This window comes from Pyxicephalus adspersus, chromosome 1 (genome assembly GCF_032062135.1).
Source record: "Pyxicephalus adspersus chromosome 1, UCB_Pads_2.0, whole genome shotgun sequence".
Lineage (NCBI taxonomy): Eukaryota > Metazoa > Chordata > Amphibia > Anura > Pyxicephalidae > Pyxicephalus > Pyxicephalus adspersus.
Genome location: NC_092858.1, coordinates 147,541,407 through 147,555,407, shown reverse-complemented (window position 1 = coordinate 147,555,407; position 14,001 = coordinate 147,541,407). Strand labels below are relative to the sequence as shown.

The following is a 14,001-nucleotide window of genomic DNA, read 5'->3' as shown; positions in this document are numbered from 1 at the left end:
TGACACGGTTTGTTTACTATAAATGCTAAAGATTTTGCTTAATTATGAACAGAGATCCCCGTTATGAACTAACATGTTACCTCCCTAACTGTGAAAGTGCTAATGCCAAGCAATTGGGCATTTAGTAACCCAGTCCTGTCATGTAGAGTGGGCCCTGGGTGAACTACAGTGACCTGGAACTTACACATTGGGTCTGAGTTATTAAAACTCCCCAAGACTGGAGAAGATAGATTATCACTGGTGGACCTGGGTGATCCAGCAAACCTGAAATATATTTCCTAATATTATTTGGCAACTGTTTTCAATCCTTGAACAGATCCATTCCAGTGTGTTTTTTCTTTGTGTCCTCAAGGATTAATGGTATCTGAGTTTAGTAAAAGGAAGATGAGCCTGCAAAAATAAAACACAACTGTGTTCTTCAGCTGTTCTTCAGGCAATGTTTGGAGGAATGTGCTCTATCTTTTATATGAGGACAGTGGTCTGAATCCAAAGAAAGCAAAGACAACCACGTTATGCAGGAGAGGAGTGTATAGGAAGTTTAGTAGGGATACTAATGACACAGAAGTGCATGGAGTGTTCAACAGCTGACACATTGACAGTCGCATCTAAGTTGTTGAACCTCAGCATGGATAGCGAAGGATGTGAGCAACCTGCTAAAACTTTTGGGATTCCTGGAGAAGTGTGGAGGTAGTGCTAAATTAAGCATGTAGAACCCTGACATGACTACTGGCTGCACTAAAAACTTCCGACCGGGCAAAAATTTGACAGCTAGGGCAAATGTGGGCAGTTGTTCCAGATGAAGAGATGTAGGGTAATCAGAATCTTGTTATCCTACAACTGGCTTCATTGGCAGTGAGTATTTAAGACAGTAGCTTGTAAGGATCAGTAAGTGGCTGGGGTAAGCCGTATAGACTTATGGTTCAAGCAAACTGTCACAGAGGAAATTCACTAGTCAGAACTGAATAGATGACACAGGAGCATATAGAAGGATGCAGAGTGTTATGGAGGCCCATGGAAAAGCAAAAACAAGATGAGGGGTGCGGGGGCACTGGAACACAAAGTTTTCAGCAGCAGGGGAGGGCCTGGCAGCAGCAAAATGATGTGGTAAAAGCTACGCAATACTCTGCTATAAAAGAAGGTGCCCAGTATGAGAACTGTCTTCTGACTAACTATGGTGATAGAATGCTGAGTGAACCCCAGAAAGATAAGTATGACAGGGGCATCCTCCTTAAGACAATTACTTTATTTTCAGTTCATCATGAAATTTTCTTGTGTGAGACAGCATCCTGATGAGGGGAATAGTGCACAAAATGCTGACTGATGTCACTTGTCTCCTCAAAACACTGCATGACCTATGCTAAGCATGCTTGCGTCACGTAGGGTGCCCTGTGGTCTCCTTCTTGGTGCCACTGAAAGTTAGATAATGACTTCCCTGGTCTATAAGTAAAGAAAAAAAAAGGATGGGGGAACATTTTCTCTGGAGGGGTGGGAGAGTTAAGCAAAATAAATAATAAAAAGCCTTGTTCAGAGAGTTCAGAGATGAAATGAAAGTGCTGACCACAAATATTGAGTGAAACTGAATCCTCACCGCTATTGTCAGAATAGCTTTCCTATTTCACTGACTGCTATTGTAGCATTTGTGTAGTTTTCTTTTTTCTCAGGTTTTGTAGTTATTGTATGTCCAAGACCGTAATAGGAATCCTTATGTTGCAAGCAGTCCTTTGAATCATTTGTGCTAAAAAATCTGACATTTTTTGCGTTTTTACTTCACCGTAGGAAGTACCATTTAGTTGGATTTTATGTTATTCCTATAGTTTTCTTTCAAACTTATTCAAATCTGGTCAGATCAGCATGGGTATACATACAACACTCCCCCATGCTAACTTTATCCTTCCAGCATGTGCGTGTGATTTTATCCAATGTATTTTTGTCTGATTCCAGGTATTATAAAAGTAAATAACCCTTCCCATATTGTATGGGGGCACAGTAGAGAGTTTTCATTAGGAACTTGCTTGTTTTCATCTTCCTACAATGCGTGAAATCAGAACATTTGCAGTGTGAGTAGGCTGTGAAATCATTCAGCGAGAGTTATGGCGTAGAGTAGGGCTATTAGTGTGAATAATTCCCGGAATAGGAGACTCCAGGAAATCGCTAATAAAGAATCCAGGTTTGGTATCAAATAGCTGATAGTAAGGTGGAGAGAAGATGAATCATAAAAAAAGAGCAAGAGTTACAGAGAAAGGAAACAGGGAGAAAAATCTGCATGTATCAGGAAAATAACCTCTCCCAGTTAACTTGCATTTTGCTTTCATCATTCCTACACAGCTGTTATGTATAATTAATGGGCTGCAAAGGGAATTCTTTACATGTGCTTTAAACACTATCTGTTTTGCTAAGCTGTGAGATATAGGTTTATCATCAGAGCTTACTCTATGTCTTATAAATAAAATTCATGAATTTGAGCTGGAAGATGTGGGTTTAATGTCAACGTTCGTTCTCAGTGGTAAAAACAGTACACATCGGGGGAACGGCAGAAAAAAGAGGTCTTGCCAACTGAAATCATCTAAGCGGCTTTATGCTAATAATGGAATCATTTGTCGGATTTATTCATTAATAGGCATTATAAATGACCGGAGCTGTGAGATGTATTTCTCGGTTTCCATCTAAATTACCCCCGGAACTGGACAAGTTTACAGGATTAGGCTAATTAATCTAAAGTCAATAAAGAAGATGAGAAAGCATCGGAAATGCCATTTTCTTCATGTGATGGTTGTTTTAATTAGGCCAGAACCCTATTATAGCATGTGCTAGCATAAATGTTGCCTTGGTAAAGCAAATTTTGGAGCTACAGTCAGCAACCTGCCTCTGAGGGGGGCAACATCAAGAACAAAAGTTTAGTTGAAACCCAAAAACAAAAGTTTAGTATATTGCAGCCTACCAGTCCTTGGATGTGGTGACTGCATTGGTATTATTTTGTTCAGACTTTTTTTTATCTGATAAATTTTCCAGTAAACAACTCCTGTCATAGGGTGAAAATATTTGTTTACTGTATTTTATCCATGGAGGAGCAGTAGAAAGAATGTTAGGAGTACAGATCTTCCCAGCTACTAATCTCAATGACATAGAGCAGTGTTTCTCGACCATTTTTACCATAGAAAGGTTTAAAAAAAGGTCTACAGGGAACTCCCACTTAATTAATATATCCACAGCTCACAATACATTAGTGAGGTGATAGGTGGGAAGCATACCTCTTACATTGCTGGTCAGTGGGTAGAATGTCATCCTTACAGATAGCCAAAAAGATCATTGGTGCTACTTAAACTGACCTGGGAGTCACAAACTGCCCATTGCTGTACTTGGCGCAATCAAGAAGTTTTTGTGTTATTTGAACCCACCAAGTCATATGTTGTAAAGTCATATTTTCTTGATACCCCGAAGCTCTATTCCATAGATTCATTTCCATGCAATGCACTGCTGATTACCAACAAATCTGAGAAAGCTGGATTCAGTTTAGAGTAAATGATTCTATAAAATTAGACTGTACCCAGTGATTCTGCATGCATTGCTTTCCCAGGGGTCATACAGGAATGAGCTGCATGACTGTAACCCAAATTCGGGGGATGTGTGATGTAAGAAAATATATGGATATTGGGTCTTCAGATGTCTCTAATTATAGAGGGATAATATAGAGAAGGGAGAATTTGAATGTTAGACCCTCTTTAGGTCTTTGTAATTTTTACCTGTGTATATTTGTGTCCATGGTATCAGCTCTTTTACAACCAGACTTTATATTATTATAATAAAATAAAAACATAAGGCTCAAGAAGAAATAATTGTATGTATTAAAGATTGTACACTAAAAAAGCTACAAAATTTAATGAAGCATTTGACAAGTATAACAATATAACTCAATTAGTGAGGTTTTGGTGTTCTGAAGAATGGACTCAATTAACTAGTTAAAGCACCTTTTTCAGTCTCTGCATCCAGCCAATTATCTGATAATGGTCGCTATACAAGAATACAAGTTGCATCAAATCAAATACAAGTAGAACCGCAGTGGGTATAACTGCACAAAGCTGTTTGGTATTGGACGGATACGATGTATAACAGCTTGAGACTTTGCTCCTGCCTGTTAACTATATAATTCTAATGCTGGCCACACATACTACACAGTTTCATGCCTGATGATCATAGGTTTCCTTGTTTTTGTGTCTCCGATGTGAAAACATATCCAAATTCAAAAACCCCATTGCAATGTATTGCAGATTACCTTAGTTGAAGTGGCTATATTAGTTATATTAGAACTCGATGATAAGTACAGCTCAGTGACTGTGGTACCTGAACTCAGATGAACTCTCCATTGAGAGTTCATCTGAGTTTGCCTGCAGTCACAGCCGTGTGCCTCCAATCAGCTGTTACTGCCCAGTGACCGTGGGAACCTGCACCCTGGACTTCAATGGAATTCGCATAATCAGTTTGCCGAAATTTCGCCAACTCATCGGAAATTTGGGGAAATTTTCATGAGACTGTCAGAGGCATTCTCGCTCATCCCTAATGATCACTGCTCACTACTATGGACCACAGCAAGGTGCTACTTGCTGGTCTTTCCCCCTTCCCTCTCTATAGGACATAACAGCGCTGTGTATACAGCACAGGATTTATTCATCTGTCACTGGAATCCAGTGGCAGTCCCCTGGCAACTATCAGACATCTTTACAGGGCTTAACAGCACAGGAAGATTTTCACAAGATCGATGGGTATTTGTTTTCTTGTATCCAACAGAAATAAAGGAGGCTCCGAATGGTATATATAAGATCAATAGGACCAAATACGAGAAGACTGTTGTTAGGGTTTACATAACCCTACAATCCATTTCTATGGAACATACAACCAAGGTGCAGTAAGTAGGATTTGTTTTTTTAATAAAACGTATCGGCAATACACCCAAGCTGATAATTAAGATCCTCAGTGTCTATAATACTCCGTGGCCCTGTCAACTTGTATTGCTGGTATAGTGACCAGTTGCTAAAGGTCCATCATTTGGTAATAAAGATGTTATAAAACCGTTATAAAACTGTTATAAAATTTTTCATCTCACAAAGACGCTTGTGGGGTTTGGAAGCGGGAGATGCTGAATGGTGTAAGATCATATGAAGGCTCCTTCCCCATGCTGAGCTCACTCAATATCTTCCCCACCAATGGGGAAAGTTTGAAGCCATGACCTATGGTAGAAGAGGAGATGTTGATAAATTACGGCATTCTGTAAGGTCAGCTAAGAATAACTAGCTGCATTCTATTTTCCCAGCTCACCTGAGAATCCAGAGCCTATGACAATGTTCTTGTGAAGAGGATGGTAATCCAAGATAAAATTGCTGTCTGGAGTATTCTAAAAAGAATGAAAGAAAGCTTTGTGAAAAAATGTATTATTTAAAGTTGTGAAAAAGGATTTTGGATATGACTTCCACAATATGACTTCTTTATGGATGTAGAAGGAGGGGTTTCCAGAGGCACAAGTCCCCTATGTTATGTATAAATTCATTAACTGCATATTTCCAAATTTAATCTTGACTATTCTAAAACTAGTAAACTGTGGTTTGGGATTGTACAAATGGAATTCTTAAGAATATATTCTTACTTCTGGCTAACGTAGTACCGCAGTGTGTCATGACAATCTCTACAATATTTCCAAAGAAAGGCATACCGTATACATGCATTGTTCTATCACAGCAGGCTTGGGGTGTAAGCCGGGAAGGTATTTGCTGATAAAGTTGCAAAGTATCTGTATGTCTGGGATTTGGGGTGGTTTAGCTTGAAGATCCCGCTCCTCAGGTTCAGCCTCATTTCCTCCATGAAAACAAATCTGGAACAATCAAATATATATAATAATAATATAAATAATCAAATATATCAGAAGCAAAGAGACACTTTATAAAAAAAAACTCTCATATATTGACCTTGACCTGTTTAATTTGTTAATAGAAAGTTACTATGTAAAACGATGTAAATAATCAAACTGTCATTTGTTTTCTATAGTGAAAATGGTTCCTATTGGCTTTGATTAAAATAAATAAGAAATTGTAAAAAGAATATGGTGCCATGGGATTCTTAGCAGAAGGTTAGTGCAAAAAGTGCAGGACTTAACCTTTGCTTCTTAAGTAATGTAAAGTAAAAAAGAAGATGTAGACGGTTTTGCCTTTTAGCCTTGGGTGCTAAAGAACCTTTTCCCAGCACTGCTTTACAGGACAGTATAAAGTAAAACGCAAATATGCTTCAATGGTTGCCAAAAATAAAAATAAAGAATTTAAATTGAAAAAGAATGTGGGGTTTTTGGAAGGAAATGGTGGAGGTGAAGGTGAGGTGGGACTTTTGTGAAATATGTCTAGGACAGGGGCCCCAGGTATTATAGGACGGCATAAGATGGGTCAGATGAGAAGGAACTAATACAATACAGAAAGAGAATGGGACAAAGAGTAGCAGAAACTGGGGATTCACAATGTAGAGTGCATGATGACGTGTGTGTGGCACTGGATCATCATCATGCAGTGCATAGTGGGGTAAATGGTGCAGCAAGGTGGACCAAATGAAAACTAGAGAAGGGAAATAAAAGACAGCAGAAGCAGATCAAAAATAGTAATGTGGGAGAAAGCAATGGTTATAAATCACAGACAACAGTGGGAAACCGAAAAGAAGAATATGCCCATGGAAAGGTAGAGAAAAGGTAGAGAAGAGGAAGCAGTAACAGATTAGAGGAGAGAAATGTGGGGACTTGACTTGGTAGGCATACAAAGTGAAATGCTTGCAAGTCTGGTTTCTCATGCAGCGCTGTAAAGCGGCTCTAACATAAATGCACTTTTGTTGATAGTTATGTGCTTTTTATTAATTATTTGACATATTTTGTGTTCCTGCCTATGGGAAATACTAAAAGCATGGGCAAGATGAAAGAGCAAGGTAAAAAGGTATAGCTCGAAGCAATCTTGGCCAAGCATGTTCTTGATGTACAGCTGAATATGTGCAAGAATAATATTTGGCTGTATGTGACAAGGTAACAGAAGGTCCAGTGACTACAGAAAAAATCTTCCTTTATATTTTTATGGTTCATGAACCAATTGTCTCAGTGAAGTTTCTTTACCTTGATTAGCCCTGGATATTCTTGACAAGGTAGGCCATAGACCTCATGCTCTTCCCCATTTAAATTTACACCAAGGAATGCTGGGAAGTTTTGCAGCAGTCCAGATCTCCCGGGAATCTTTTCTTTCCAGTAACAAACATTAATTCTCAGAGTCTGTAAGAAACATACACTTCTAATGAAATAAAGAACATGAAACCACAGTGTGCACTTATAGTGCTGTCATGACACTTTATAACTAATGCATAATATATATGACTTAATACAATCATATACATAACTGCTTTATATTGTCATCATGTATACACTGTTGTCATGTAACTACATTATACAATGTGCACTGGCTGCGTTGTACAGGATAATTGTCATGCAACTAACACAGGCAGTGGAATTTGTTATGACATGCGGTTAACAACAGAAGCTTCTGTTGAATATTTAGGACTTCACTTAAGATGAATATGCGAAGCAGTTCTATGCAAATATATTTCACTGGGGATTGTGGCTTAATTTTTAGATTATCATTTCCATGCAATTTTTTTTTTCAGTGCAAATGTATAAAGATAAGTAATACAGAATGCAAATTTACCATCCATTATGAGCAAAATAAAAATGAATGGTAAGAAGCAGAATTTCTTGTGCATTTCATAATACTGATCTTGCATTTAGAAGGCTCAACTTCTTGAGAGTCAATTTTTAAAATGCATTCTTAAACTTGAACTCTAGGTAAACAGATAAACACATCAATTTAAAAAAAACACCTGCCTAATATTCTGTAGGTTCTCCTTGTGCCCCAAAAACAGCTTTGACCCATTAACGCATAGACTCCTTCAATATACGTGCCCATTTTTTCTTCTTCCAACCTGGCAAATCTATGAAATGACTGTTTACATGCTGCCTTATATATCCCATTCCATGACAGGTACCATTATAATCAATGTTACTCACTACTTTCTAATAATATTTGACTGACCAGTGTATGCGAGTTTAACATTCAAAAGGATTCTTTTCTTTCTCCCTCCAGTCCAAAGATATACAGATCTCCTCTATGTAATACAGCGACATATAGAATGGGACAAGACCGGATTTCTTTCTGCTGCAATTGAGTACCACTTATAGGTCAAATCCCTCCCCCACTCTGAAACAGGACAAAGAAAAGAGAAACAGCACACTGATAAAGTAATCTTTCTGATCTCTCTCTTCCCATCAGCTGACAATTTGCAATGCAATAAAACAGATCGTAAGGTTGAAAAAAGTCCATCATAAGTCCATCAACTTCAACCACTAGAGAAATAAACATGTCCCAGACAAAACCCCTATAGACATAGTTGATGAGAAAGGCAAAAAAAAAAAAAAACTGACACAATTTGCTTTTGATGTTCTGCCTTTTCCTCCCCAAGTCTAAGTACTATTGCACAAAATGAGGCTGATATGAGATTATATTCGAGTACTTGCACCGTTTGTATTAAAAAATAAAAATAAATGTAATGATGTATTAATGGAGACATGGCTGCAATTTTTGTGTATTTTATACCTGCTTGTAGTTTAGCTTTAAATCATCACAACTTAACTCCTTGCAAGGATATCAGCTTGGCACATCAAGCATAATGAGACACAATACCATGGACACCTTCAGAAGCATTTATGGAGGCAGATTGTGGGAAAGAGAGAGAATAAGGCTTTTGTGGGGCAAGGTTTTTTCATAAAATCTAAATTTTTAATAAATGATACATTCTAAAAACTAGACTTAGGCCTCCTACGCTAGCCCTAGGCTAACATATGTATACTAGTCTTGGGAGCATAGAGTAGTTACAGCAAATCACAAGAAATTATGTTTACAGGAATGGATTTGTTTCCTACCTGATCTGTTTCGCCCCGCAGGGCTTCTTCAGGGGATTGGGAGACCTTTAAGGTTATAATAATAACTAGAATCATCTATCTGGTATGTTCAAAAAGGTATACAACAATTGAAGTGAATAATAATATAGAGCTTACATGATGATATTGCTGAAACTTTTGACCGAATAAAGAAAAACTTGATGCCAACTACTACTGGGGATACACTAATCATAAAAGCCAATAATCGTTTGGACGTATTATTATAACCCTAAAGGTCTCCCAATCCCCTGAAGAAGCCCTGTGGGGCAAAACGCGTTGGGTGGGGAACAAATCCGTTGCTGTAACTACTCTATGCTCCTAGGACTAGTATATTTGTGTTAGCCTAGGGCTAGCGTGAGAGACCTATGTCTAGTGACTTACTAAGCAGGTGAAAAGCAAAATAGGTTTCAATGCCCAGGGGGGGAAATTTCCCTTTCTAATAATTCAATTATTAATAATTTACTATAATATGTAGCGTTACAGTATCCAATGATATGCCAAATTTAGCATTCAATAACTAGTATCGACTTTTATTATATGAGACACTATTAGCCACCTATTCTCACCTTGACATGCAGGGTTCAAGGAGTTAATCTGAACATAAATGCGGCAATGTGAAGCTTGTGGTGCCCTACAAAAGTATCAGAGGAGAGCCCGCTCATATGACTTAATATGACATGGAAATGAATAGGGTTTAGCATACTTAGCAGTTACAAATAAATAAAAGTCTAATAAATGTTGTCTTAGGTAGTTGTATGGTTGCAGTAAGTAGTGCTGCTTAATAATTGGCCTGCAAAGTATCATCAATACATTTAAAGTTTTATTGCTGTCTTTGTTCCTTCTGAGAACAATCACCATCCTTTCTATTATTATTATTATTAATAAACAGGATTTATATAGCGCCAACATATTACGCAGCGCTGTACATTAAATAGGGATTGCAAATGACAGACTGATACAGACAGTGATACAGGAGGAGACCCTGCCCCGAAGAGCTTACAATCTAGTAGATGGGGGAATTTCACACACAAAAGGATGGGAGATATGTAATGTGGGAAGTTGTGATGGTTTCAAATGACAGAAGAAGCCGGGTAGGCAATTTTGAAAAAATGGGTTTTGAGTGCTCTTTTAAATGAGCAGAAAGTAGGAGCAAGCCGAATAGGACGAGGAAGACCATTCCATAGAGTTGGAGCAGCTCTAGAGAAGTCTTGTATCCGTGCGTGTGATGAGGTTATGAGTTTTTTTTGGTAGCACGGGGATAGATATGCAGGAAAAATCTGTCCAACATTGGCTGCAATGAAAAAATACTTTAGAATTGAAGTTATAATTTTTGTGCCTAAGTGGCAGGTATCAAACAGTTCATTATATTCCTATCCCAAAATCTTGAAAAGCTCTAAAATCAGAATTCCCCTGACTTTCAGAGATTTCCTCTAACTTTCTGTAGTAGAAGGCAGAAGTTTTAACCCTTCCCTGCTCTACCCAAAATTGAAACAAAATAGGTTTTGTCTATATATACACTTATAATTGAAAAGGAACTATTGCAAATTCTTCACACTATAGGGTCTATTTATAAAGCAGTGAATATGAAATTCACTGAAATCTTCCAGGTTGCTTTGTTTTAATGGCAGTAACTGATTCCTCACCAGGGAATGTTTCATTGAATGTCTCATTCACTTTCTTTACAAGGGATTTCATCCCTTTCTACCATTCCTGCAGTTTTGTGAAACTGCTCTCCTGTCCTTTTGCTGTGGTTTAAAATGAAGTAAATCAACTTTATTATTTTTACCGCTCTCCCACTGTTGCACATCATTCAATATGCTGTAATTGTTTTATTATTACAAAGCCATTGAATCCTATGGATAGCGTGTGATGTTCTCTGTAATAATCAGATGATTTGAGCACATTGATAAGAACAAAGGGAGACAGGGGGAGATGGGAGTGAAATGATGGAAAACTTTCAAATATATTCCAGCTTCATGTAGATTATATTGTACTGTCATGAACACTGTGCAATGAGACAGCTTTGGTTAGGTTGGAATGGTGCATACTTATACCTGATACCTATATCTGATTTCTGTACCTGAGGCTTCTTAGGCATCAGGAATGTCACATGTATGGCTTATAGGATACAGCAGAGGAGGCTGTGAAAGAAATAACCCTACATAACAAATGGTTTGAGGACGGAAAACCGGACCATATTTCCGATTCACGGAAACTGCCAGACACAAGGTTATACTTTGTGCTCTTCCTGAAAGCATCTATTTTTATTGGAAAGGTGATATTTTTTTATATGGAGTTTTAAGGAAAATACAAGAAGCTGCTCATCCTTTTATTTTAAAGACCTTTAATATGGAGGAAAATAGGAGAACATCAGTAGTAAGTAAAAAACAAGGTATAACTTTCCACAAATGATAAAACTACAGAACAATGGGATCCTTCTAGGAGTATGGAGACATAAAAGTGGGATAGATGCACTGAATCCAACTTGTTTGAAATCTAATTATTTATACATAACTCTCGGACTGTATCTCTGATATGGCTCTCTGAATAATAAACTTGATCTCCTTTAGAAATAGGGGACTCAGGGATTTAGTAAAGTCCATGATAAAAAGTTTCAGAAAGAACATCAGACCAACTTCTGAAAATCTTGTATGGGATGTACCCAGTTCCAATGGATAGAGCAAACCATTCTCCATTTAATGGAAATGAGTGAGATTCCATAAAGAACTTTTTTGCTGGTCATTATGGCAAATCCTTACTTCCATTCAAATCATTGTAATGACAACCATAAGCCCTGATGAAGTGCTTTCTTACCTTCAAAATGTGTCGGTTGTATTATATTCTGAATGGATTCAACAAAGTTCTACTGACCCTTCAAAATTAACTTCCTCCAAAACTTTTGTACTTTGACTTTGAAGTTTTCATCCATTTAATGGTGGAAGCTGGATTTACAAACATCACAAGACTACTAGGTGAATACCAATATCCTTATTAACCTTAATGTTATAGCAGATATGCTATTACCTACAATACACCAAAACCTAATTTGACATTGAAATAGTCTCCCACTGACTATCACAGTTGTAAACGGCAGAAACAAATACTGACTAATCACACTGATGGACAGCAGACAAATCTGGGTTTATAGTAAAACATGCCAAACTTATACAACCCTCTTCAAACGTTGACAAAGAGTTATCAAATCCAGGGTGTGGTATACCAAGCTTTTAGGGTGGATTTACTTTGGGAAAGGCAGAGTTTCATTTGGCAACGCTTTGCCTGTATAACCAGCACAGCATCATAACACAAATGCTGATTTTACAGATGCAAATCAACCATACCACAGGTGTGTGCTTGTTTGTGTTTTTTTTAATATAAGCTCAGTAAGTACCTGTTTTATGGTAGGAAAAATACATTTGCAGCAGATGTGTAAAGCAGGGGGTTGCTTGTGGGATGAAAAAGAAAAGGTTAGTTACAAATTTTCAGATGCTTTAAAAGTAGCAATTGGGGCCCAAGTTATCATTTCTATACTTCACTGCTCAATAAAACGTTTTTCCCTTAAAATAACAAGAGATCATATATACTCACTGTGGCCACATAGGTGTTTCTGGGGAGCAATTTGGACTTCACACAAAAAATCACGATGAATCAACAGCTTCAACTGCTAATTGTACTGCCTGATCCTCAGCATGCTTCCTGAATATTTATTATGGGGCACTAAGCCGGGGTACTAGACATGGGGTGATGTCAAACTGGGCAATCAAACTGGAGGCAGCATTACATGCAGATATTCCTTGAAGCTGGGTTTACACTTCCTCAATATGGTAATGCTAACATTACACATTTTAGAGTCCTGTGTAATATATAAGCAATATCATTAGATTGTGAGCCCCTTTGAGGGACAGCTAGGGATATGACTATAGACATTGTAAAGCACTACGTTAATGCTGCATAATATGTTGGCGCTATATAAGTACTAATTAATAATAATTATTATTATTACTATAGTGCATATATAGCAAAAAGGTACAAACACACTGAATTTATATTTTTTTCACCATAATCCTTTTATTTTCTACAAATTATGAAAAGACAAGTCCCTGCACAGGACATCCTACAACTTTGAAGACTTGAACGGTTTCTGAGCATTTGTCCTACCAGGCAGACGTCTAAATAGATAATGCAGGAAATGTATTGAAAATCAGTCATGTATGAAAATGGTATAAAATGTGCTTTTCATTTCATTCATCTTAAATTATGGTAAGTGAGATGTGAGGCACAATTATTCAGCAACAGTTTTAATGTAAAAGACATAATGCAACCAGACTTGACATGAATGATTTTTATAAATGTTATCTTATGACTATGGCCCTACTTTTACTCCCCTAATATTCTGTGTACAGTGCTTGTCCTTGGTGTGTTCAGTGTGTTAATGGATATATAACATCAGCAAATCATCTCAAAGACACAGAGGCTGGAAAATGCACAAATTTTAAAGAGCTTACAAAAAAATGAAAATGTTTATAATATTGTTATTAGGCTGTATTTATGAAGCAACAACATATTATATAGTGCTCTACATTAAAAAAGGTTGCAAATGGTAAACAGATCTGAACAATGAGGGGAGGACCCTATCCAAAGGAGCTAGCAATTTGAGATATATATATATATATATATATATCTTAAATTGTAAATCTATATATATATTGTATTGTGTATATATGTATTTATATCCATATCTATATATATTTGACTTAGTGACCTTCAGATTTGAATTTGTCTGACTGCCCTTTGGATCAACATTATAACCAGGCAATTAAAATTAATAAAATAAAAATTGACCTGTGTGTTTCCCCCGTACAGATTTCCTTTAAATGAATTCAGTTATTATATTGCCTTTCCCATCACTTTGGCATTGTCATATTATGTGGAGGTGGCACTATATGGAAATTTCTTCACATCACACAGAGGAGCTCAGTATGCTGCCCGCTACCACCTAA

The 14,001-nt window shown here is 37.3% G+C and overlaps 1 protein-coding gene across 1 annotated transcript in view; it reads right to left on the bottom strand.

Annotated features, from left to right (window-relative positions):
• Nucleotides 1-3,819: 3,819 nt before the first annotated feature.
• The window catches only part of PIPOX (pipecolic acid and sarcosine oxidase), a 38,932-nt gene continuing 28,750 nt past the window's right edge, over nt 3,820-14,001 (bottom strand). The window contains exons 5-8 of the mRNA XM_072430456.1: nt 7,130-7,282; nt 5,702-5,860; nt 5,311-5,386; nt 3,820-5,222 (exon numbers count right to left, since the gene is read on the bottom strand). Of these exons, the coding sequence (XP_072286557.1) occupies nt 5,095-5,222; nt 5,311-5,386; nt 5,702-5,860; nt 7,130-7,282 (516 nt within the window). The 3' untranslated portion in view covers nt 3,820-5,094. The remainder of the gene's footprint in view (nt 5,223-5,310; nt 5,387-5,701; nt 5,861-7,129; nt 7,283-14,001) is intronic.